Source organism: Corella eumyota, chromosome 3 (assembly GCF_963082875.1).
Source record: "Corella eumyota chromosome 3, kaCorEumy4.1, whole genome shotgun sequence".
Lineage (NCBI taxonomy): Eukaryota > Metazoa > Chordata > Ascidiacea > Phlebobranchia > Corellidae > Corella > Corella eumyota.
In genome coordinates this window covers 8,919,685-8,946,963 of record NC_137492.1, presented here as the reverse complement: position 1 = coordinate 8,946,963, position 27,279 = coordinate 8,919,685, and the positions used below count along the sequence as shown (strand labels likewise).

Below are 27,279 nucleotides of genomic sequence, written 5' to 3'. Positions count from 1 at the left end.
ATATATCAAGTCAATGAAATTTAAACTAGCTTTATTATGAGGTGTATTGACTAACCGAGAGGTTAGAATTTTTTATAGATTTTTAATTTTTTAGTGGTGATAAGCCTAATAAGTAACGATTTTATTTTTCGCTTGGTCAGATGGTTCTTAGTTATAATTAGTGAAAATTTATTTAAAAGTTAGACGAAATGATGAATGCTTATATTATATTAATGGCCCTTTGTTTTGTCAGCCACTCCTGTGTTTATTTGTTTCAGTAAAATATTAATTTTATTTTACGTCTATTTATGATTAGTCTGTTAGTGGGTATTCGGATAGTTAGAAATAATTTACAATGTTTTTTATCTTTATTTTTCAATATTAAATTAAATTAGTATGGTCTTACTGTCTTAAAGTTAAAATAACTGTTAAAATTTAATTTTTAGATTTACATACTGTTTAGTTAAAAACCTGTTTTTCCTTTTATTAACATGTCATTGTCCAATAAAAAAAGATTTTCTGTTGGTAAAAAAAGTGCAAGTCTATCTAAAAGGTAAAGTTTAAGATTCAACAATTTTGTTTAAAAATTTGTATTTAAATATATAAATGTTGTGTATGTAAATTTTTATTCTCTTTTTTATTCTGTATTTTAAATCACCAATATGAAAATAAATTAAGCGAGGAGAAGTGTGGTGGTTAAAAAACTTGACTTACAACATAGGCCCATTGGTTAGATTCCCAGTGCTTTCATGTCGTAGCACCTTGTATAAGTGCTATAATCAGTACAAGCTCCAGTCAGCCCTATTGGCAAACTAATTATCAAGGAATTATAATCAATAATTTTGAATCTGCATAAGGAAACTCATGACTTGGTCAGGGTATCAAACGTTACTCTATGTTTAGCCCATTAAGTCAGCTCTTTCTTATTTAGGATAAAGATTAAAACATTTACTAATTTAATTGTTTTTACAGTCTATCAACTGAGAAAGAAGATATGCATCCTGGCAGAATATCTTCGGACAGCGAAGGAGAGGTTGCCATAGAGGTTGCACCGAGTGGATTGTCAAGGAAAGTGTCAACCCAGAAACAACTAAAAACAAAGGTAATTTTAAATACTTGTAATTTTTATCTCTTTTAGATTACGCTTCTTAATCAATGATTTGTCATTATGGTCCTTCTGAGTTTGTTATTTCTTCTCATTCTTCTCATTAAAAGTTTTTTCAAAGAGTGTTTTTTTTAAACAAAAACAAAAATTTTTTATAGGCTAGCATGTTTTATTCCCTTCTAGTTTATAAAAATCATTATTTAACCCAGTATAAAGGGCACAGTTTAAATGTCTTAAAAAGGAGTACTGTAACAAAAAAGTTTAAGAAACTCTGTACTTAGTATTAGGGTTTATGTCCCTTAAAAATGTTAATTGATAGGCCTATTTTAGTTTATATTTTTTTGTATGTATATACCTATATATAAAAATTTATTTTGTATTTTTTAAAATGTTAGGTTTTAAATGATGGTTGTTGTAAGATATAAATTTGATTAGGTCTTTAAACCTGAATACTAATATTATTATTAAGTTAAAATGGTATAATTTATATAATAATAATTTTTTTTATCTTTGACAGTGTCTAATATTAAATTTAAAAAATATAACATTTTAAACAACACTTTAAAATAAACTTTTCATTTACTATGCATATAAAAATAATTTAAACAGATTATAAATAGTTTATTATATTTGGTTATTCTTATTGATTATTATAATATTTAGTGTACTACATAACGCCCAGTTTTGTTATATTGCTGTATCGACCGTTTTATGATTATTATTAGTGGTTCCTACTTTATTTTATGGCCTGTTAGCTGTATCATGTAAACGTCTTTTGTGTAAAACCGTTCTATTTTAAGACAACGATTTTAAAAAAATTGGGCAGACGACAAAATTCAATTATTTTTGTAACCAAATCGTTTAATCGATTACATTGTCGCCCTCTTATAAATAGGCGTTACATGGAACGTGCTGTAGTTGTTTTAATACGAAAAAAATGGATTCGATTTAAGTTTTACTTTGATTTGTAATATTTTTGAAAAAATTAAGTAAATTTTGTTGGCGTAAACACAGAAATTTTTTGAAGCATGCAATTTTGTAAAAATTTTAAAGTTATTTTTAGAAATATCAAAATTTTATGTTCAAATTTCACACAAAATTAGGCAAATAGGCATGTAGCGTCCCTGTGCATTTTTAAAAAGTTATATTTTTAAAATAAAAGAAGTTAATTGTGTTTAAACCACTATACTTTGCCGTTGGTCTTCCCGTTTTTTTAGCATCAATTAAATTACGCATATACATATTTATTTTAAAAATTAGGCGGATTTCAAAACTAAAAAAATCACATTAAATTTTAATGTAATATAAAAAGATAGGATGGCATTTGTAAATTAAGTACTGTAGGTTGGTATTTAAATTTATTTTCTTATTTGTGGCAGTTATATGCAGTAAATTGGCATTATTGTACATCCGGTAAGGCCATTCTTAATATAGCTTATTTAACAATGTTACGTCAATTTGTCGCCACTGCTAGTCTCATTTTAAAAATTTATCATTAATAAAATTTAGGGAAATTAAATATTGGTTTTCGAATTTGACCCTAATAATTCTATTCTTTTCGTGAACAAAAGTGTTAGTTTATTTGAAATTGTTTTTTTTTTCTAGTATATTAATAACTTTTTCTTTAAATATTATATTACTATAGACTGTCAAGAATATTTAATTAAGTTGATGGCAAAAAAAGATGTCATATACCTAAAATCCATTTAACTGAACTAGCATTTGACCGAAAATCACATGCTTGAAAACGCCATTTTACCGACGACATTTCATTTTAATCATCTTTCACTCCTTTTCTGAAAAATGTTTTTTTTTAAATAAATTTGACCTAAACTTTGAGAAAATAACGTTTTCAAAATTTGGGTTTTTGGAAAAATGTTTTTCCCGTTAAAAAGTTTCGGTAATATGGGCGGATACCGTTAGCAATAACATACAGTCGTACAAATCTCATTTTTATACCATTTCGAGCATTAAAATTTGTTTAGACAAGGGTAAATTTAAAAGTCAAGTTATTATGACAAGGCTAAATCAAAACACAATTTGTTTCGATAGTAAGCAATTCGTTTTTTTTTTGTTAACAATTTGGTCTTATTAGGTATGAGAAATTGACTATTTCTGAATATTTACGCTAAAATAAAAATTTACGGCGATTTTTGGCGATTTTTATTTATTTTATAAAAACATTAAACATTATTTTTTGTAATTGGATGTTCATTTTCTTATAATTTTATTTTCGCGGAATAAGTCTTAATGTTTTTTCAGATGGTTTGTTTTTAGATTTACAAAACGTAAGTGTTTGTTGTTCGCTAATAATTAACAACGATATTTGGTTAGTGATTTTTGTTGTCCAATTAATAAGACTAATTACAACAATCTGTTAATATTAATGAGATTTTAGGATAAAAAACCGTTTGCTTAATTATTTTTTGTTATGTGCGCTTAATGATTTGTAAAAATTTAAATTAAAAAAATTGTTAATGAAGCCCTTTTCCAAAAAATGTATGAAATTTAAAAAATTTAGCTAGTTTTAGGCGTTTTTATGATGTTCTTTCTGTCTTATTTAAAACTACAGTATTGAATAAAATTGCGTTTACTAATTTTTCCAATAATTTGTATATGACGCATCTATGGCACGACTGCACATTTCATATGTCATTAAAAAAAGATAAATTAAATGAACAATACGCGATGACATTTTTTAAATGTCGTAATATGTTCATAATTCATTTGAAAAGTTATTTTTATCTCTGCTCTTATGCGCAAGCGGAAAGGGAATAATAGTCTGCTGATGAACAAATGAAAGTGTTGTGTATGATTTATATTAAAAATTGATTATTGTCTTTTAATATCATAAATATACAGTTTGTAGTTCTTGTATTTTTGGCACTATTCGCTACAGTACAATTTTAAATATCATTACTGTTGAATTAAATCAGAATTACTTGCAAGTTACTGAAAAACATTTTTAAACAAGCATTGGATCGAAAACCTTAATCTTAAAAAATAAATCGGGGAAATTTCCATTCGGTCAAATATTTTTAGTAAATAGGGGATACCAAAAAAGGTACACTGCTTTTATAACACACCAAAAGCCCCGTACACAATTCACATGCCACCACGGAAACGTGAAACGTATTAACTTCGTTGAAGTGAAATTAAAAATTGATAAGCGATTTTCGAAACACAAAATTCTCACAGCTCCTGCCAAGAAATTATTACCACAGGGCGACATAGGGTCTCGTGTTGTATGATTTCGATATAACTTGGTTTTATAATATTGTGGCAAGTTTGTGAATTCTAAAATTATATGATCATTAAATATTTAAAAATTTAATTTTAAAAAATATTAATTTAAATTTAAAATACATACAATATAATTTTAACACCTTTAAACACATTAAAGTAATAAGGTAAAAATAGAATAATAAAATGCTGCTTTTAGAAAATAAAAGTTATATTTTTAATATATTATATTTTTAAAGGCGTTTTTCAATAATGTTAAACAGTTCTTTTAAAATATAAACCTAAATTACGATTTCGTGGTAAGAAGGCCTGCAGATGTCTCTATTTCATTTTAATTGTTTTTTTTAGGAAAATTGATTTTTTTTAATTACGATATTTTATATTATTGACCGTTCAATATTTTTAATTTGTTTTTTGACATCTCGATTTTTTTTACAAAATCAACTGCTCGTTAGCACCTCTGCCGGAAAGTGAAAATAAAATTGTATGCCACTAGTGGCGCTATGCAAGTCACGTTAAAAAAACGCCTTTTTTAAGAGGTATTAAAAATATTTTAAATTTAACATACCCTATTAAAATTAGCACACTTATAAACACATTTAATCACGGAAAGATCTTTAAAAAATACCAATTAACGCTTACATCACTAGCTAAAATTAGGTATCCGCCTCTATTACCGAAAACTGTTAAACCAAATGAACACTTCCCCAAAACCGAAATTTTGAAAACAACATTTTACCAATACTCAATTAACTTTTTTCAGAAATTGGGTTTTTCAAATGAATGTTTTTAGGAATATGGTATTCGGTCAAATCTCTATTTAACAACATATTTTCCGTCGATGTGACAGTAATCCCTAAATTTGCTGAGTCAGAATGATTCGTATGATTTGCCAAAAAAATCGAATAATAAACCAATTGCATAACTTTAAAACACATTAAGTCAGGAACAAGAATAAAAAATCCACAGATGGGGCCATAAATAGAACTTTATTTTTACCCCGATTCAAATGCACGTTTTCTTTTTGACTTGAAACATAAATAAATAATGAACTTGTGCCAGTTTTAATTCGTTTAAAATTTTTTTTATAAATGATGAATAGTATTTAAAATTTTTACTTGTCTTTATTGCAATTTTATTTTTGCAACATAACTATATTTAACTTTTGTTCTAATTAAATATCTTGAAATGTCTTTGAAAACATTTTTGGAAATTAAAAGCTAATCAGGATTTGGCATTGACCAAACCTCCCGAGTTCGAATCCCACCAGGGGATTGTCATGTTTTCCTTGGAGACGTTAATTCGAATAATACAGTTGTTTTAAAATAACTCCAGGGCAAAATATTTAATCTTACACTACAGTGAAAAAAATGATTTACTTTTAGCACCCGTGTTAAAAAGTACGAAGTACGAATCAATGTGTAAAAACAAAAGTAAAAATTGTCCAAAAGTTGTATTTAATTATAGTGTAGAATAGGATATGTTTTTTTCATTAGGTTTCAAGGCAATAAACCTGTTTCTATTTATAGACAAATCAAAGCGAAAGTCGTGAATTATTATCAGTCTTCAGAAAGGTGTTAATAAAATCAGTTATTTATAAAAAAAATACAGGCAAATTCCGCATTGTTTAGTTTAAGAGATTAGACAAATAAAAACTTATTATTTAAATAAGGAAAATAGAGTATCTAGTAAAACTTAAACAAGGTTTTTTAATTAAATTTAAAAAAGGATAAGCTTAGAATAGGTAACACGATATAAAAACATAGGCTGCTTCAGTTTAAAATATCAGCTCAGAAATACGTGACATTATCAGGCGCATATACTTGCTTTGCTGCACTATATAAAACGACCACCACAACAATAACAATAGGTATAAACATATGTCTCTAACGTTTACCAACGCGCCTTTATTTAATTAAGTTAGGGACGTTTTTAAAGCGCTTTGGCATACGTACCGGTTGCGTTGGTTAGCAGCATTGGGTATTTGCATACTAGAAAAGTATGTATTAGTTAGAAAAATATAGGGGCTGAGCTGCTAGCTGCGGAAATGGCCCATTTTTGTCTTATTCGTTTTTTTAACTGTTAAATAATTAATCAATTCGTCATTAGATATTGAAGGGTAATTTGGGTTCGCGCTTTTAACATTCTGAACTACTTACATGCACAATCTTCGTGGAAAGTGACGGTAACGTAGATTCGAGGACTTAGATTAATTATGCATATTTTAAATTTGCAGCTAAAGGACTTAAGGTCAAATATAATAAAACAGTTACAGTGCATTTGAATGCATTTAAAGCGGCACAACAAAATACGTATTGCTGGTTGCATAATTTAACTATTATTAGACGGTAAAATTTGCCCTAAAACCCAACAAAATGCCGAATGCTGGAAAGGAGAAAAAAATGCGGTCTCTCTATTTTTATCCAACGTATTATGCAGCACCGAACTTAATATATAAACGTCGTCATTCGCTTTATCGTCATTTTGTTTTGGCGTTTCAAAAACATATATTTTGCGGGTCGTTATGTGGTAAAAGCTATATTCGGGTGTTACAACGTTGGCATAAGCTAGTTAAAGAATATGAAGCAACGTGTTATTTAATTTGTCAGGCCGCGCAATTTATATTGAAAAGCATATGCTCGCTTAGGCTATGTATAATTTGGATTTGGTTAACCGAATTTGCGCAGGTATTAACCTCTTCTTTACTAGTTTTAGCATTTTATAGACTTAGGACATTTGATAGATAGCACCAGTGCATTATGTTACTGGCTTGAGTAGGGATCGCTTGCAATTTGCTTTAATTAAACGCAATGCTTTGCAATGTAATACATGGACATTTGACAACCCAAGAAAACGTTTTAATTAGCAGGAATTATAAATAAAATTTTACGGTATGGCCGTAAACCGATCTCTGCCCAAGAAATACACCGTTGAGAATTTAATACCAGCCAAGGTTTGAAAAACTTCGCTAGTCAATATCTAATTATGAACAAAAAAATAAAAAAGGAATTATATTTTGAAATTTACTGTGTGGGGTTGTTTTTTTTTTGGTTTAAACTGTAAAAAAGTTTGTGCACCAGTGCTTAGAACACGTTACTGGTATTTGGGTTATTTTTAGGACTTGTGTTTAAATGGGGATTTTCCAAGAAAACTTTTGTTCAAATTTCCTTTTTAAATTTTTTAACAAAAACTCAGTGTTTAGATTTAGAGCTGTTGTTATACAAACTTCAAAAAAAAAGCTTTTTGTTTTTTTGAACAAATAATTTTGTATTTGGTATATATATAATAATTAAACTTTAGATCTATATGAAAATACCCTAATTAATATATAAATAGATATATTGTGCTATTGTTTATTGTTTTTTTAGTTTTATATATGTAAAAAGTTAGTAAAAATCTTTATTAAAAGAAAAATTTAATTTGTTTTTTAAATTTTTTTGTTACCTAGTAAATAAATGAGGTATTTGTAATAAAGAAAAATTAACCTTATACACTTTAAATTACGTTAGTTACAAAAATTTAAAAAAATATTTTCTACTTTGTACTAAAAATATCTGTACTGTTTTGTATTTAAATTATGATCACAAAGATAAAGAAAATAACTTAATAAATTGTTTTAATTCTTTATAATAAAATTTAAATTATTATTAAATTAAAAATTGTTTTTCTTGGACAGGTTTGCATTAAAGAGGGATATTTATTAAAACAAACTTCATCATCTTTTCAGGTAAAAATATAAAGAAAATGGAAAAAAATTAAATATTGTTACTCTTATAAATTATTCTTGTTGAATAATAAGTTGAATAATAAACGGTTAATATTAACAAACTGTATATAGGAACAATGATATAAACGCACTTATTTTTGCAGTAACTAAATTTCCTATTAATTCATCACAAAAAAGTTTGTAATACATTTTTTTTTAACTTCCAAAAAAATTGAAAACTATTTAAAAAATTTAATTTAAAATTTTTTTGAAAGTTTTACTTATATTTCTAACAATAAAACAAAACATATATGTTCAACAGAAATGGCGATCAAGATACTTCAAGCTTCGACCAAGGAGGTTGTATTATGCCAAACATGAGGACGTAAGTAGGATAAACTTGTTGGTATATAAGTTAAATTGCAGTACTTTACTTATAAAGGGCTTGCTTAGTTAAGGTATTAAAATTCAGACTTTAAATTTTTTTGCAACTATCGTGTAACTTACATATTTTATATTTTTTGTTTTTGCAAAATACTTTTACTCAAATAATTTTTATTTTTCTGTTTTTGAAGTAAACTTTTTTTTGATTTTATTTAGTTAGTATCTTATTATTCTATTGTTAATTAAAATAATAGCCTAGTCTATTAGCCAAAAATTTATGTGCTCTTCAAGACTTTTGATTAAACTTTAAACTTTGCATTTTTATATAAAAATCTTTGTTAAAAATAAAAATGTTTAACTGTATTATTGTCTCAACTTAGCAAAAAAAAAAGTTTGTTATTTTTCTGTAAAAGTTATAAATAATTAATGCAGGCGAATGTAAAAAAACTATTCATTGTTGTTTTTTTTTTTATACTCTTATGCTGTTTTCTAACAAAACAAAATTGGTAAAAATTCCCCAAACTTTGCAAGCTTAACGGGTCTTTTTTATCTTCTATTTTTACCAATCTGTAAATCTCTAAAATGAGTTGTTTTAAATTACGTATTAGTGTGAAAATTTTTTGTATTTTAAAGTCGGAAATTTTTAATGAAATCGATCTTGCTGACTCTAGTGTCGCAGAAAGAAGTACAAAAATTGTAAACTGTAGTTTTTCGGTAAGATTTTTTAATCTCTTATTTATTTCTATTAATTTTTTGTAAGTCCATTTTTGTATTAAATTTTTTTTCGGTAAGACCCTTTTTTTACTTTATAATTTTTTTCATCTTTAAACTTTAAATCTAGGGGTTTAAATAAAATTAAACCTATAATTCTTTATTTTTTATCTTTTTTAATCTTTAGATCATCGGGCCTTTCCATAGTTTAATATTAAGTGCACATTCACGCAGAGAAATGGACGAATGGATATCTGCAATACGGGCGGTACAAGCTGGTGAATTTTATTCGGTAAGATATTTTACAATTATTTTTATTTTAATATTTAGTGAAATTTTACAAAAACTGTTTTTTTGTAACGCGGCGAAAATTTACAAAAAACGTATTTTTTAGCAAAGTCCACTTCACCCCATTAAAATTTGCGAAAAAGGGTTGCAGGCATTTTAAAGTCTTTAAGTGTGATGTATTGGTTTTCAGGTATTAAGAATTCCCCATTACGCATTATCTTTGTAATTTGTTTTCCTCGATTTTACTACATTCCTTTGCGATAGTGCACACTCACTGTGACGTCATCAAAACAAAATTTGACCCAGTAGTGTTGGGTGACGCACGACCTGATTACAAATCGTGCCTTATTTAAAACCCCAAGTTCACGGACTGTTGCCTGCACATGGACCCCGAGCAATATTTTAAGTTCTGCGGAGTCCTCGGGCATTTAATCGTGGCCGAAAACAATCAATCTTCTGATGTAATTTAAGTCTGGCTAATCAAGCGCATATAATCGTGCAACTAATATAAATAACGTTGTTTTTATATGAGAATTGTATTTAATTAGAAACCCAGGATCTATTAGATTTTTGTATTTTAAAAGTAATATAATAGGAGCTAATTTTAAATTATGGCTTTATAAGGTTAAATGTATTAGATATAATATGATCCATAAGCGATCTAATAGAGTCCATCGATTACACAGATTTTTTTTATAAATTATTAGCGTTTTTGTTTTCCCGATTTTAAAAGAAAGCAAAGCTAGGGTTAGTCATACCACATTTTGTAAACATGTTTTTTTAAGAAAAAAAGTTTTTAATTAATTATTAATTGTGTTGTCCAGTAAGTTATATATAAATTGCGAACTCACGAAAAATAGTTCAAAGTTTTTCGAAAATTTGAGTTTTCAGGCTGTTATAAATAGCTTAATAATATATAACTTAGTTTTTTTACAGATCAAAAATAATTTAAGTGACACAGTTTAGAATGTTAAAGATTTTTGTTATATATGTAAAAAAAGAAAAAAAAATATTTTTTCTTATTTTGGCTTACGTTATTTTTATATCTGATTTCACATGCTTACTTGGGTTTCCAATGTCATAGTATCTTTTATGAAAAATTTATCGATTGTCTCATGTTATAGATTATAACAATAGTTTAGGCATTGCCATTATTTAACGCGCACTTTAAAATACCAACCCGAAGATCATATCTTCTTCTTTGCTACGTTATCATTCAACTCAATTTTACTAATAATTGACGCATTTTGTGTTTGTTTATAAATGCAAGATAAACTAGGTCTAAGTAATAAAGAGTTTACCATTTTAAGGTCGTTATTGTTGAGTAATTTAGTTTCTATGTGCGATTTGCTATATTTTTAACGTTTTACTTAATGTAAAAATAAAGTTTAAAATGAAGTTAGGGTTTATTTTTTAAGTTGATATTACAAATTTTTCTGTAAGAAATAAAAGGCAAAATCTATTTACGGTTCTATTCCGAGTTGTAAAGCCTATTTCTTAGATCTTTTACTGTTAACGCTATTTTTAGTTCCATTGTGTTTTTCATTGGGATGCACAAAATTGAATGCAAATAATCGAGAATTAATTTTACTCAATTGTTTGCCAGCAAAACCTAGAAAAATATTTCCTGTATAAACCACGTGTATAGAAAGGCGTATTAAAAATAGTCAGATTCTACCAAGTTGCGGTTGATTATTCATGTCTTGTAAAGGTCCTACGCAGTGAGTGCATCATAAATATTGTAAACGCCTTTCTTTGAAATATTTTTCCCTTCGCATTAAAGCGTAGCAATGCAGGAAGCGATTTGAATTGTTACAAATTTTCTATTGTTACATGCAAGTGTCAAAAGACTGTTGTGTCAGACGTTAAAAATAAAATTACTAAAGGTCTTACATTGCAGTTTTAAATGATACCTTAAAGGCTTAAATATATTTTTGTTGCAATAATGTAGATATACAATGGTGTGATTTATTGTTTTCAATGTAGCTAAAATAGATTTATTTTATAACTTTATAAAAAAGCTATACAATAAAGTAAGAAAAATAAAAAAATTTTAAAATTTAGGTTGCTGTTTTAAACTACCCTACGTTATTAAATTATGAAAAATTAAAAATCAAATTTACATTTTAAATTTAAAATTTATTTGACAGATTTTAGATTGTGAAATTATGAAGTCTTAAACGAAAGAGCAAAAATACATTAATATTTTTGAACGTTTTTTTAAAAGACGGTCTTCCGTTGTCAAAAGTTCAAATATTTTTTTGATATGACGTTTTATCAACTATTCTGTTAAACTTATAACATTTTATTGTAGATACAGTCTACGCCTATTAAGTCTTATTTAAGGTCATTAACTTAATCTGTCAGTCGTTAAGAATAATTTTACCTCATTGTATATTCAACCTTTTCATGCACCTGCTTGCTTTATTCTAAGCTAAGCCAAAAAGTCATCTGGTCGGTAAAGGGTTACAGATTACATGTTTTCAGCTCAGTAGCATAGGATATCCTTTATTTCGAGTATATAATTTTGAGGCTTATGGAACCTGGTTGGAAAAAAAGAATCTTCCAAAATAACGTCGAGGTAAACGCATTATTTTATTTTTAGCGTCGTTTGGCCAAAGGGCATTGTACGCTTATAACCGACTGCTGAATCGTTTGCTTCTTAAGGCAAGCTTTAATTCAATTCTATGAAATTTAAACCACAAAATGCGGTCAACATACGTTTTACGTATTTTGGTTGCCATTTTTTTAAAAGAGTGCCAGACGTAAGGAGAATTAAGCAAATAAAATATTATTTCAAAACAACTTGTATTACTGTGTAATCAGTAGAATATGTAAGCAAGACTACCAACATTTTTTTTGATTAATTAGTAAAATGTTTTCAGCTTCCTTTTGGAATATTACTAATTAATACAACGTATATTTACTATCAGCAAAGTGTAGGTTACAGTAGTAAGATGTAGTAATGTTTAGCAATGTGCAACAAGCTTAGGGCTAAATAACATATTTTTGGACAGTTGTGATAGTGTTATGTTGTTTGTTTATTTTTCATATTTGTTTAAAATTATTTTTTGTATGCTCTCCAAATTTTAGTTTTTAACAACTTAGTCATTATAGAACAATGCGTATGGTAAAGTCAATTTTTACTCTATTTCTGCAAGTAAAAAATTTAAGTTTTTACAATATTTAGAGAAGTAAGCTGCGTTATTTCTATGTATTTTAAATAGAATTAGGGCCTTAATTTGTTAATATAAAACTATGTACATGACTGAATTAATTTTCACCCCTAAAACTATGTACATGACTGAATTAATTTTCACCCCTAAAACTATGTACATGACTGAATTAATTTTCATCCCTTTTAAATAGCATTGTAGTCATGTTTTGTTATTATAAAACTACGTGTAATAAAATTGTTTTTACTCCCTTGCATTAAAAGTATAGTCCTTTCGTGTTATTATATTCTTTTGTACCGAACAGATTTTTACTCCTTAGCTGCAAAAAAACGCAATTTTCGTATGAAGTTAAAGAGAAAAGAGGTGCACTGTATTCCAATGCATTTTAAATAGAAATGTGGTATTGCTTTACGGCGGTAACAGCAGTTTTTAATAAACTGTTTGACGCACGGAAGTGAGTGTTGTTTTATAGATACTTTAAAGTACTACTACACAGTAAAATTTATAGCAGGTATTATATAGGTTTATTGGATGTCACACACACAGGCCATTGCCCTTTAAAAGAAAGGCATTACTTGCCGTTAAAAAGCTTGAAAATGTGTTTTAGTAGGCCTTTAAAAGTTGAAAATGTTTTCGTCTTTTCGTAGCGTTTTTGTTTGTTTTTGTCTATTTTTAAACTTAAGTCAATTTGTTGTCAGAACGTTTGATTTGCATTATTACGTCACGCCGAAGTTTTACGATAGCACGGTCACGTGATCAAATATTGCGTAAAACAGTGTCTTGTGTAAACTTTTATTTTATTTCTTAATTTTTAAGAAACCAACGAATCCAAATTGTAAAAACTGTAATAAAATTGATATCTTTACAATTTTCAATAAACTTTTTTTAACAATTGCTTTAGAAATTAAAAGACAATCTTTTTAAATTTTTTAGCAGTTTGATATTTTTTAAATTTAAACTTTACTACAAATCAGATTGGCTAAGTCAATAATTTAGTTCTGAAAGTAAATGTTTATAAAATATTTTTAAGTACTTACTATGTGATTTATTGCACTAAAAACACCTTTTTTTTGATAATAAAAAAAAGTTTTTAACGTTTTACTTTATTAATGTTTTTAATATTTTACTTTATTTACGACATTTTAAAATGCTAAACTTTTTTATAAATTTTCGATATTGTTTTTTAAAATCCTTTTTTGGAATTTGAAAATTTTTAAATTGTAATAAAATTCTATTTTATAATTAATAACTTATTATTTTTCAGCCCCATCAGGTATATATGGATAACTTTTCAGATGGCCACAACTGGTATGCTTGTACTCATAATAGACCAACTTATTGTAATGTTTGCAGAGAAGTGTTATCTGGTGTTATGAATCATGGCTTATCTTGTGACGGTAAATTTTTTTTTACACTTTATATTTTTCATATTATAATGTATATATATTTTTTACGAAGATAATATAATTATTTTTGTAAAAACACTTTTTTGATTGTAACATTAGTTATTCTAGAAAGTTTATGACCACACCATTATGTATAGCTAACAAAAATGTAAATAAGGCATAACAAAAACAGATTTTTAATTATATACATTTTTGTTATCTGGTGTTATGAATCATGGCTTATCTTGTGACGGTAAATTTTTTTTTACACTTTATATTTTTCATATTATAATGTATATATATTTTTTACGAAGATAATATAATTATTTTTGTAAAAACACTTTTTTGATTGTAACATTAGTTATTCTAGAAAGTTTATGACCACACCATTATGTATAGCTAACAAAAATGTAAATAAGGCATAACAAAAACAGATTTTTAATTATACACATTTTTTTAACACGGTAAAGTACAAATAAATAAAAAAGCTAAATTTTTTTTGTGAATTGCCCCTTATATCATAAAATTTTTATTCTGCTTAAAACGGAAAATAAAACAAAAATCTATTTTAAAATTCTAGAAGTAGAATTTGTATAGTTAGCAGCTGGAGGGGAGTTTTCAATAATTCTATCAGTTATTTTTGGATTAATTTAATAACTATTTTCTATGTTAAAAACAATACTATATTGTCTCCAAACATGTTTATAAACACCACCTTGTTAAAAAAGGTTGATTCTGTCGCTGTTTGAATTTAGAAATAGTAATTACATTAGGTTTGATAACAAAATTTTGCTAAGTGGATATTTTTCTATTGATATAATTTATAGTTAATATTGGTATTGAAATAAACACTGAATATGGTTATTGTACACAAATTTAGGACTCTTATTTAGCGTTTGACATTTAAAGGTTAGAAGGAGTCTCAGGCTTTCTAATTTTCTTTTTTGGACAAAAAAAATCAATAAAAATGTTATTAATGTGCTGACACCCTTTCCCACGTTTTGGAAGAAGGCAAATTACATTTTTTTTCCAATTACGCATAAAAAAAGGCATTGTTGTCATTTGTTTAAAAATAGCATTTTCGAAAATGCTGCGTCGCTGCAGTGATCAGTTTATTTTAAATTTTTTTAAACAAAGTTATTTTAAACATTTTTTTCTTCTCTTAATTTTTCTCAAAATTTGATTTAAAAATTGTAATTATGATATATATATTTGGTCATTTTTTGTAAACTATTTTTTTTTTCAAAATGGAGATTTAAAAGTGTATTTATTTATTTCAGTTTGTAAGTTTAAAGCTCATAAAAGATGTGCAACAAAAGCTCCGAATAATTGTAAGTGGGCAACATTGGCTACTGTTGGGAAACAAGTTATTGAGGAAGAAGAAGGGGTAAAAAATTTTAATTTATTTTTTAAATACCTTGCTGTGTAAAAATCTTTCGGTAAAAATTGTTTCTTTACAATTAAATATTTTTTAAATTTTGTAGTTTACCTTGTAAAAATTGAAATTAATTATTAAAATTTGTTTAGTACTTTTTTTATTTACTGCATAGATTATATATATGAAACACAAATAAAATAGACAGTGTTCATTATTTAATTTAATTGAATGAAATTACAGCTTTGGGTGCCTCATCAATGGTTAGAAGGCAACCTACCTGTTAGTGCCAAATGCATTGTCTGTGATAAGACTTGTGGAAGTGTTTTGAGACTACAAGATTTAAGATGTTTATGGTGTCGTAGTGTGGTAAGTCTTTAACTTTCGAATAAAAAATTAAACTTTAAAACTGTGCGTTTTTTCTTCTATAATAATATTAATTATGTTATGTTTATTTGGGTTAAAAAAAAACACATTTCTTAAAGATGGCAATATTTGTTTTAAATGAAGTAGTTTTTAAATTGAAAAACTTAAACAACATCAGTATTTAAAAACAGGACAAGTTATAGTCAACAAATAACTTATATATGTCAATAGGTTCACTCAGCTTGTAAAGCAAGCTTACCAAGAAGATGTAGTTTAGGATCATGCAAACTTTCCATAGTACCTCCAACTTCTATTCATTCTCAAGATTCTGATGGTAATTTAAATTGTGTGTGTTGATGTGTTGTTTTATACCTGAATTGGTCAATTTTTTAGTTTTAACCTAATAAGATTTTAAAAGTTTCATAGAAAAAAATAAAATACAGAAGAAGGTTTATTACATTTACTCCACACACACACAGTTGATTACCGTTCTAAAGTCAATGTGATACTTTATTTTAATGAACAGTAATGTTTTCTTATAAACGCAGTAATCAAAAAAAAGTTTTGTGTACTCGCTATATAACTAAAAGGCTATGAGCTTGTCTTTTTATGGTTTTATATCACTTAAAACAAGTTTAATAAATCCTGTTTTATAACACTTTGTTGTTGGTCAGATCAACATTTAAATCTATTGGATTAAGGTTGCCCAAGTCTGCGCTTTATTTTATTGGTGTAAAACCTCATTATGTAAACTAACATACTTGTTTTTTTTTTAATTTAAAGGTATATATATGTATTTGTGTCATTTTAATAAACCTTACAAAAAAATAAAAAATTTTTTTAAAAATTCAAGATTACTGGCAAGCATCACCTTCTGCTCAATGCACCAGCCCACTTTTAGTTTTTGTTAATTCAAAGAGTGGAGATAATCAGGGAGTTAAGTTTGTCAGGAGGTTCAGGCAATACCTCAACCCTGCTCAGGTTTTTGACCTCATGATGACTGAACCTCAAGTCGGGTGAGTTCTAATTTAAATCAGATCATAAAAAACTAAATAAGACAAAATTACGAAGACAAAATTGAAATTAAATTTTTGATAAGGAACTAAACTATTTTTTAACATTTACAATTGCTGATATAATTTCAAGTAAAATCTAAAAAATATTATCTGAAAACGAGATAAGTTTTTAAATGATATTATTCATTATAATTTTTTATAAAAGGTTTCAAGTTCTTTAAACTGACATTGTTTTTTCGGGTAAATTTTAAATATATACTTAGTCATGTTTGCAACTTTTTAATAAAAATTTTTAATCTTCTTTTTTTAAATGATTTTGAGAAAGTTTTTAAAAAAAAAATGTAAAAAACATTGCAGGTATTATTGAATAATCTTTAGTTACTTTAACTGTTTTTTTTAAAATTTTTTAAGTGAAGCTTAAATCTTTATAAAATTTGTGTTTTTAAAGTTTAATTTAGTTCTATTATTTGTTTAAAAAATATTCTAAATTGAATATGCATGCCCCTGAATGCAATATATTTGCAATACTTATTACCTGTTCTTGTTTATTATTTATACCCAATTTCATTTTAGATTGAAAATGTTTCGAAATTTTGACACATTTCGAATACTAATATGTGGAGGTGATGGTTCTATTGGTTGGGTGTTGTCTGAGGTTGATAAATTTAATTTGCATTCCAAGGTAATTCTTTTTAAAAAGTACAAAAAAAAGTAAATAGTATGCAAACCACCTTCAAACCTACAGGTTTTTTTTTTCAGGGTAATTATTACACAGTTTAATAAAAGCTTTTAGTTTTTATTAATGTATATATGTTTAATTATAGGAATTTAAAATAAAAAAATACTATTTGTGAAGAGTAGGTAAATTGTTAAACTTTTGTTGATTGAGAGACTATATTCTGACAATTAAAATACAGCTTGTAGGGTGCTTAATTAATTTTTGGAAATTGTTTAATTTACCTAAAAATTTTCGCATTATGTTTAACAATTTTCTGTTGGTATTCAGGCCCAAGTAGGAGTGTTACCACTAGGTACAGGAAATGACTTAGCACAGGTAATGGGTTGGGGGAATGTATGTGATGATGATACCCAAGTACCTGCTATTATTGAAAGATATGAACGTGCAAGTGCCAAGCTACTAGACAGGTACATAAACACACTACAATTTTATGTAACAAATGGTTTTGGCAAACTATTTTTTTGTTGTTAGTATAAAAAAACTTGTTTAAAAAAGTTAAAAGTGAAATTTTAATAAGAAATCTTAAGGTAATGTTTTTGAAAATGTTTATTTATCCACAATTTAAAATAGCAGACTTTACAAAATCGACGAAATCAATAACTTTATGTTGTGAAGCCAAGTGTTACACCCACAACACTACATTGCTGTTTTTTTAATTACAATGTTAAAAGAAGCACAAACATTTCTCATATCAATTTGATCATATTTTTGTATTTTTTATCGTAGATGGAGTATAAAGACTTATGAAGGGGAACTACCCATTCCATTACAAATGCCTCAAAATATAGACCCAATAGTAAGCTTAATAATAAATTAAAAAATTAAAACTATGTATTGTTTGCAAGAAAATTTTAATTAAAGAAGTAATTTATATAGTTATCTATTAAATACAAAATTTAAAATTTTCGCATCTTTGAAAATCTGTTTCTGGTGGCGTGTTAAGTTAACATGTACATGAGGTCCTTGATTAAATCCTAGACCTTATTAATGATAGATCATAAAATGTAAGTGCTTTTTTAGTTGCCAATGACAGAATACGAACACACAGTATGCAATCATTTAGCTACAATGTTAAACTCTGATCAAACCTCTGAAATTCTTTCTTCTGCAACGTAAGAAAACTCTAAAAAAAAATTTTTTAATTGCAAACATTCTTTGATATCTCCTAAATACTTTAAACATTTTAACCTAATTTAATTTCCTTTTTTTAGTTTTAAGAAATACATTTTTTATTAATATGCTCTTAAATTTTACTGATAATATGATTTTTTTACAAAGAAAAAAAAAATTGTATTTTTTGACAGCGTATTATGTGAAACTGTAAAAGATTTTGTGGCAAAGGTTGGAAGGTCCTACACAGCAGATAACGACCCTGCCATGGCACAAAAGTGTCAGACTTTGGACGAAAAACTTGCCTCCTTGCTTTCCACTTTAACTATGGAATCAAAAATGGCTGAAATAGAACAGGTAAAAAACTTTTTTTTTAATTTGTTATAAAAACATTGTATTAAATAAAGAATTTATTGTTTAAAAACAACTAAAGAATAGAACAGTTTAAATGCATAGCACTTTAAATATGTTATTAATTTTTAATTTCACCAACATTTTATAAAATGTAAAAATCAAAAAAACAAATGATAAGGATTTTAAAACAAAAACCATGATAATTATGTTTCTCAAACTCTCAATATTTTAGCAGATGATCCTTACTTGCTATTAGCTTATTTGTTATACTGCATTTGACCTGTGTGATATTATTTATTTAAATGCAGTTCAAAAATTGCGAAAAATTAAAAAATAGAACTTGATTTAAATAAGTTTAAAACAAAAAATTCCAATTTTTGCCAATTTTTGCAACTATTTTAAAAATTTAGCAAGAAGTAGAAAAGGACTTAAGAAAAGACATTCCATCTACTTCAGTCCAACGGTCTGATGAAATTCTTCCTGTTAGTGTACCTGAATTAAATACATCTGTTAGTGCTTCATGTGTTAGTAATGACAACATGGATTTACAACAATCATCTTTGCTTTCTTCAGCTACTGAAAGTAAACTGGGCAGAAAAGTAAGTTTTGGTAGGGTTTGTCATTAAGTGTTGTATGACTATACATTTAAAAAAAAAACGGTAAAACACTATACATTTTTTTTAAATATAGATTTAGCCATTTTACCAACAATAAGACTTTTTTTTTATTTACTCCTACTTACCCTAGCCAAACCTATTAGGGAATCCTCCTAAATTAAAAAAAAAAAATGTTGACCTCAATTTTGTCAAAATGTTGTTTTCTAAATTTTTTTTAAATGTCTGTTTATAAAGGAATACATACCTTTCCTGTATTTTTTTTTCAGTAAACCCAAAACATTTTTTTATTTAATTAACGTTTTATTTTTAGAGAACTAAAGTATTTAAACAGAAATCTCAACTAATGTTACGAGCAAACAGTCTTAAGAAAGCTGTAAGGCAAATAATTGAACATACTGAACATGGTAAACCTAATATGTAAATTAAAACTGTTTGGTTTAATATTAACTTTAACTTTATTAAAATGTTAATTAAACATTTTTAACTACTTCATTTTCAGTTACGTAATTTTTTTTAAAATATTTTTTACAAATATTTTTAAAATTTTTAAGTTGTTGATGAACAAAATGAACAAACCAAACCAACCAAGCTTTCGATTCAAATCGAGGAAGACGAAGATGTCCCCCTCGAGACTTCTTTCCATAATCCCTCTGGATCTTCAGATGTTCCCTCTTCCTCTAAAATGGATCCCTCCTCCCAAGCCATTAACACTTTAAACGAGGTTCTGACAACTGTGGTGGCAACATCAACTATTGATACAAACCAAAATGACAGGTGAGTCTAAGTTATTTGTATATATAATTAAGCTTGGTGAATGATATATGCAGGTTTGATATAAAAACCTTTAAACTACTATTTGTGTTATGAAAGTAGTTTATTGCAGGCATATATTACTTGCATATTATGACAATTAAAATGTAGCCGATAGGGATAGGATAGTATTTACGACTGCTACAGGGAAAAATATATGAATTACTATTCACTGATAGCGATTTTTTTTTAATTGGGTAATTGTTTGTTTCGAGTATATAAAAAAAGTTGCTTAAAAGCTTTTTATGATTTAATATACAATTGTTTAACAAGATGTTACCTTTTGTTAGTATTTTACTACAATGCAATGTGGCACTATAAAACCTAGCGTGAGCACTATAAAACCTAAAAATTAAAAGAGTTTTTTTTGATTAAGTGCCCCAAAATTTAAAAAGTTTTAATGTTTGTTGTTATAATTGATTTTAAAATAATTTTTAGTATTTTTACTGGTTTTACATCACTTACTGTAAACGACCAACAGCAGATGTCAAGATCTGCTCCAACTACACCTACTGGCACTTTAAAACAACCATCTTTTAACCAATATCATCGACAAACCTCTGCAATTCCACAATCAAGTATTTCTAAAAATCTTTTAAACAAGGGTAGGTGCTAGTTATTGTTTATTTCTCGATTTGTGAGTTTTTTACTTCTGTAAACAGTTTTTTATTATTTTTGCTTTTTAGATTACTTGTCATTTAGTGCAAGTGGTCCTGTAGAATGTGAGAGGAGGGTCACCAAGGGAAGTAGTTTTCCCAATTACAGCTCAACAAACAAACCTACAATAAGTAAGTTTGTTATTAATAAATTTAAAATTATACAAGTTTTTAGTGTTGACAGACAAATAGTATGCAAACAATTCTCAATATATATATATATGCAAGTGGTAATTTCTTTTTGCACCACAATCAAAAGTTTTTTATTTGGAAGGCCTTTAAATTGGACACATATACTTAAATGCGGGGTAAATTATCACTGACATATATTAGTTAAAAATTGCGATTATGTTATGACAATTAAAATACAGCCTGTAGGGCAAAAAATTGAGTAGTACATTTAGTGCACTAAAGCTATTTAAAAATTAAAAAAAAAGTCTTAAATGTCAGTATAAATTTTAGTATTAAACTGAATATATTTTAGTTATCAATCCCCTGTACATTCAACAACAAAGAGGTGGATTTTTAAGCAGAGTTTTGCTGGCAAATGCTGATGCATTATGTGCTCCTGCTACTCCTCTATTTCAAGCAGATCATTCCTTGTAAGATTTTAGTTTTAATTTCTTAAATAAATAAATTGTTTAAAGTTGCAGAATTAATTGTGTTTAAAAAAAATAAAAGTTTAGTGGAATTATAATTTAGATTTTTTACAATGAGAAACTGCCATGTGTCTGTAATAATTTAACTGTGCACTACAAATAATATTAAAAAAAAATTGTAATAGCATTTTAATTAGACTTACATACCTATATGTATCTACTGATCACTAAGCTTTATTATATACAGATTTTATTGTTTAACTTTTTCCTAGATCTGATCATATGTTTACTGAAAAATGTGTCATGAACAACTACTTTGGAATTGGTTTGGATGCCAAAATTTCACTCGATTTTCATCGCAAACGGGAAGAACATACTAAAAAGTGCAGGTATTTACTAAATAATTTTGAATAAAATAATATTATTGTTCTTATTTTTAAAAGCCATTTAAGCAATCTATTTACCCATAAAAAATATATAATTTTGATTCAATAATCCACTATAACATTTAGTATTAGTTTATTTATGGTTTTTTGCTATTCAATTTTATTAACTGGGCATTTTATGTATATAATTGAAAAAAATTTAATATGTTATGTTGCAATATTAAAAAAGATTACAATACACCTATTTTAAAAAAATTTAGGGTCTTTTAAATAAATCTATCTAACTTGAATAAATAAAAATTATAATGTTATATATTGCCATTATGTGTTTTACCATTCTGATTTTGTCCATTTTTTTGAAATTTTGTTGCTTAACAACAACATGATCCATAGAAAAATGAGATAAAGGAAGAAGGTCGAGGCTGAAAAATATAGCAAACTGTATCACAAGCCTTAAATCCATGATGAAAAAATTGTTATTTTTGATTAATTTTGTTACACTAAAAAAATCTATTAAAAAGTTACGTTAAACAGAAGACAGATTGTTGAAAAATATGCAAATTGTATCATATAAAATTTATTCTTTAGTCGCACAAAGAATATGGCTTGGTACGGTTTGCTGGGATTGAAAGAGTTTGCCAACAAAACCTACATTAACCTGGAGAAGAGAATAAGGTTGGAATGTGACGGCCAACACATCCCTCTTCCACCAATCCAAGGCATTGTTGTGCTTAACATTCCTTCATTTATGGGAGGTGCTAATTTGTGGGGCGGAAAATCAGGAAACGAGGTATAAAAGTTAATTTGTGTTTTTAAAATTAACTTTTTTTTTTGTAAATTAGTATTCACAACTAAAAAAAAGCCGCTTTTACAACTAAACATTGTTAAAAAACGTTATATTTATTGTTAAATAAAATGTTGTAAATACAATTTTTTCAGTATTACCTTAAGATAGTTTTTGTATAGTATTGTGTTAAAGCTATTAAGAAATGCCATGTTATAGTCTTTGTGCCTCAAACATAATCTAATTTTTTTTACAGATTTTTAATGCACCCTCTTACAATGACAAAATTTTAGAGGTTGTTGCAGTATTCAGTACAGTCCAGCTTGGTATGGCCCTTGTAATATCAGAAAACATGTTACAACATCATCGCATTGCTCAGTGTAGATCCGTTAAGATCACTATTTTGGGTAAGTACTTTATTGTATAAATTTTGAAACTACAATATTGGATATATATTACTTAAAAACAAAAAATATTAGCTTATGTTACCAAACACCATTTGTCTAAATGGATATTTACTCTAAAACCAAAATTGCGAAAACAATATTTATTAAAGTTTAGGTTAACATTTTTTTAGTAATAAAAAAGCGTTTTTAAGAGCATGGTAAGGGTAAAGGGGTTTTTTTAGGATATTTCACACTAACAGAAAAATTTCATTTTTCGGCATATAGGTTTTGGTAAAATGGTTTTCGGTGATATGACATTAATCTACTATTAACCTACTGTTTGTATAATAAAATTTATTTTTTATATTACTAATAAACATAATTCTGTTTTACATTAAATCCTTACCTTTCATTATTTGTATTTAGGTGATGAGCCAGTTCCCTTACAAACAGATGGAGAAGCTTGGTTACAACCTCCTGGTATTGTGAAAATTGAACACAAAAACAGAATTCAGATGCTAGCTAGAGACAGGGTGAGATTTTTAAATAAATCATTTTACATTTGAGTTGGTTAGATAGCAGTGTTACTTTGTGAAACTGTAAAGCATATGATAGTGTTCATGGTTTAGTCTTCTTTTCTTTCATGTTATAGCTATGTTAAGTAAAGCACAGTTAATAATATGAACTTATGCTGAGCCAAAAGCCAATCAGCATTTTTAATATCACCTAATTGTAATCAATAATATTCCAAACTTCTAAAGTCAACAGGAATAACTAATGTTAGGCCGTGAAGTCAGCCATTGTACAAATAAAAATATTTACAAAAGGAATGACCCAAATTTATGTGCTTGATGTAGTATTATTTATTAAATTAAAACATTTATATAGTAAAGCAAGTTGAATATTGTTTGTTTAGCAACTACACATGCTTAAAATTTTTTTTAAACAATTTAATTTTTTTTATTTTTATTTTATCATAGGCATTAGAAGCAGCTTTAAAAACTTGGGAAGACAAACAAAAATACTCGGAAAAAAATTTGTCCTCGAATAACCTTGATCGATTAAGTGACAATGAAATAATTTCCGTGAAAGAGTTTGTCGAAACTACTTGTGCCATTGCTATGAGGTTTATTTTGTTATTATTATTAATATTTTATTGTGAATTCTTTAAGAATTTAACATCAAATCTTTATTTTTAAATTTTTTTATGCTGCATACCCCTTTCTAATTAAACTATATTTATTTTCTATAAATTACTAAAATATTTAAAATGGAAAAGTATATTTTTGGTAAATTGCTAAATTGTAAAAATATTTTTTTTCAGTTTGAGTGATAGTGTTTCCCAAAGCACAATTTTGCACGAGGAAATTAATCCAACTGTGACAACTGTGATACGACTCAGCACCAAGCTTCGACCCATGGGTCATGTGACCGAGGGAACCAATCACGGCTTAGTAGCTGAATACTTTGTTGTTGTCAGAGATCTGAGTTCTCAAATCAACTCACTTTTAACTAGAAAATCTAATGTAAGAAAATTTGTTAATTAACTCTATACAGTGGAGAAATTACTTTTCTCTGAAATCTTCTAAATGTTTATTTTAAAAATAAATAATGTATAGTAAGATAATTCTCATTATAAGACTTTAATTTAAAATATCTTTTAGGAACTTGGGTTAGAACTGAAAAGTGAATTGGGAAGAATTGTGGAATTTTTAGAAGCAGAATTGAAAAAGTTGAGGAATATAAAATGGTTGGCACAATTAGAACAACATTCAAATGAAGAGGTTAGTTAGATTATATATTGTGCTTTAAAAAAAATGTAACTACAATATCATCAAAATTGTGTTTTTATTTTGTTGTTTTTTTTTAAATGAAATGATAATGTGTTAATGTGTGATAATGTCATCATAAACAAATATTTAAAATTATTCAAAAAAGAGAGCAATGATATACATAATAACGAAAACTAATTGTTCTTATCGTACTATCCTTGATCCTTGTAAGATATATTATTTTAACTTATCCAAGGTTATTTTTATCCGCCTACAATAATTGTTTTATCTAAATAGGGTGCTCCTGATTCAACATATTACACCAAAGCGCATCCAAGATCAAGTGGTCGATTTAAGTTAGCTCCACTATTTAAAAAAGGAACAAGAAAAGACAATAAAGCCTTCACCTCCCATGATGTGAATGGTAATTTTAATTGCAATGTGTACTAAGTATCTTGTTTTTATTAGTTTTTGATGTTTGTCATTATCAAAGGGTTATATTTTGTAGTTTATTTTAAGAATATTTAAATTTATTTGGTAGTAGGTAAATAAATATTAACAATTTTGTATTGTTAGTTATGGTAATTCTATTGATTAGTTTTAGTGTTTATTGTGGGGCAAATTTTTGCCTTAATATGTGAGGTCCTTGCTGCTTTTATGCTACAGTAACCTAAAATAGGTTAGATGCTTTAAAAACCAATCGGCAGATTGATTTTTGGATAATTATAGTAAAACATATTCCAAATTACCACAGTTAATTTAAGACTGGGTCAGGGTAATTTACATTACTCTATGTTTATGCCGTAAAGGTAAGATACAATTTTAAAAATATATTGTTTTTTTTTATATTAATAATGAGTCATAAATGATATGTTAAAATAAATATTTTATTATAGTAACATCTTGGACGACAGGGCAAGTTGGTATGTGGTTGGAATCGTTACAGTTGACTGATTATAAAGATTTATTTGATAGAAACGATATACAAGGAAAAGAACTTCTTAAATTAGAAACACAAGATTTGAAAGTAAGAAAAAATGTTTTATTGATTGCGAGGTTTTGTTTTTTATGTTTAAAAAATGTTTTTTTCTAAAAAATTTTAAAGCTTTGATTTAAATAATTTGTGTTAAAGTAATGTTTGTTTTTTTTAATTTTTTATTAGGATCTTGGTATTAGCAAGATGGGCCACATAAAACGTATTCAAGCTAGTATAAAAGATCTCCACAATATGTAAATTTTATTTTTGTATATTGTTTATCTTAACGATTCCTATTTAAATGCACTGTAAACAGTTACTAACAATATTAATTTTTTTTTCTGTGTAAAGACCTCGGAAGTCTTTAATATTGTGCAATATTTTTTCTTTTCTTATCGAAAAAATATTATTTTAATTATTTTACTATTTTTCATTAAGAAAATTTTTATTATTCAAATTTAATTTATAAATTTTTTATTATTAGCTTGTATTTTTATTGATTTTTTTGTAGTTTAAAATGATTTTTTTTAATTCACAAGGTGATATTAGTATATTTGTCAAATTATAAAATGTTGCATTTTTTATTCCAATTGTTAATTTTATTCAGGCCAAAACATAAAGCCATAAAATAATTTATTACTAACAAACATAATCATTTTAAAATAAATCAGTTTAAAAAATGTATTTATTTAACTATTTTTGTTCAGGCGTTGATGAATTACACTTTTTAAACGAGATAGTGCCTATTTTACTAAGATACTTGACTAAAAACTGTGTAATACAATTAAAATCCTTATACTTTACTGGCATTAAAAACATCAGTTTTGCCAATCTAGTATATTCGTGATTTATAGTTTTTACGTTTCAATTTTTCCTAATACAACTTTTTCTTTTTTGTTCAAACTTTGAGATTACTTCAACTTTTTTGTCTTAAGTAAAAAAAATTTCATTTAAAGCTTGTCATTTCTATGTTTTTTTAAGATATTGCAAAAAATTTAGATCTTTATCAGAATTATCGACCATAAACTAATCTACGTGGTGATCACTTGCAGTTTACCGTTCTTGTACAAAGTCTTCAAAGTTAGGGTCCTTGCTAAATCCCTCAGTATTTTACGGTTCCTAGAAATACCAATTTATATACCATGCCATGTATATACATCGATTCTAAAATTCTTATATCAACGAAACTTTATACGCGTCTTCTCGTTGAGACCCAAAAACCAAACATTATTTATATATAGATTAAAATTAACATAGCCAGCATGTGGCAAACGTATGTTCTAAATATAAAGAGTATAACTAAAACGGTTCAAAAATAGTTTTAGGATTTATGCAGAATAATTAAAACCTACATTT

The 27,279-nt window shown here is 26.7% G+C and overlaps 1 protein-coding gene across 1 annotated transcript; it reads left to right on the top strand.

Annotated features, from left to right (window-relative positions):
* Positions 1 to 423: 423 nt before the first annotated feature.
* LOC145745309 (diacylglycerol kinase delta-like) lies at positions 424 to 26,872 on the top strand. Its single transcript, XM_082563347.1, has 32 exons — positions 424 to 532; positions 952 to 1,081; positions 8,004 to 8,054; positions 8,356 to 8,418; positions 9,051 to 9,131; positions 9,316 to 9,420; positions 13,857 to 13,989; positions 15,258 to 15,364; positions 15,596 to 15,721; positions 15,950 to 16,052; positions 16,572 to 16,734; positions 17,308 to 17,416; positions 17,741 to 17,880; positions 18,200 to 18,269; positions 18,494 to 18,585; positions 18,778 to 18,940; positions 19,348 to 19,536; positions 19,865 to 19,958; positions 20,106 to 20,328; positions 20,803 to 20,969; positions 21,051 to 21,152; positions 21,505 to 21,622; positions 21,892 to 22,008; positions 22,594 to 22,795; positions 23,046 to 23,196; positions 23,602 to 23,708; positions 24,156 to 24,301; positions 24,500 to 24,701; positions 24,840 to 24,959; positions 25,245 to 25,371; positions 25,844 to 25,998; positions 26,110 to 26,872. The coding sequence occupies exons 1-32, from the start codon at positions 471 to 473 to the stop codon at positions 26,179 to 26,181; spliced, it is 3,990 nt and encodes a 1,329-aa protein (XP_082419473.1). The 5' UTR covers positions 424 to 470; the 3' UTR covers positions 26,182 to 26,872.
* Positions 26,873 to 27,279: the final 407 nt, after the last annotated feature.

What these genes read in the sequence shown, in the direction of transcription:
- LOC145745309 (XM_082563347.1), top strand. Translation starts at nt 471, where the DNA reads ATGTCATTGTCCAATAAAAAAAGATTTTCTGTTGGTAAAAAAAGTGCA. An exon ending in ATTATGCCAAACATGAGGAC is followed by an intron (nt 8,419 to 9,050) that starts GTAAGTAGGATA and finishes TGTATTTTAAAG; the next exon opens with TCGGAAATTTTTAATGAAAT. An exon ending in CTCAAAATATAGACCCAATA is followed by an intron (nt 18,270 to 18,493) that starts GTAAGCTTAATA and finishes GTGCTTTTTTAG; the next exon opens with TTGCCAATGACAGAATACGA.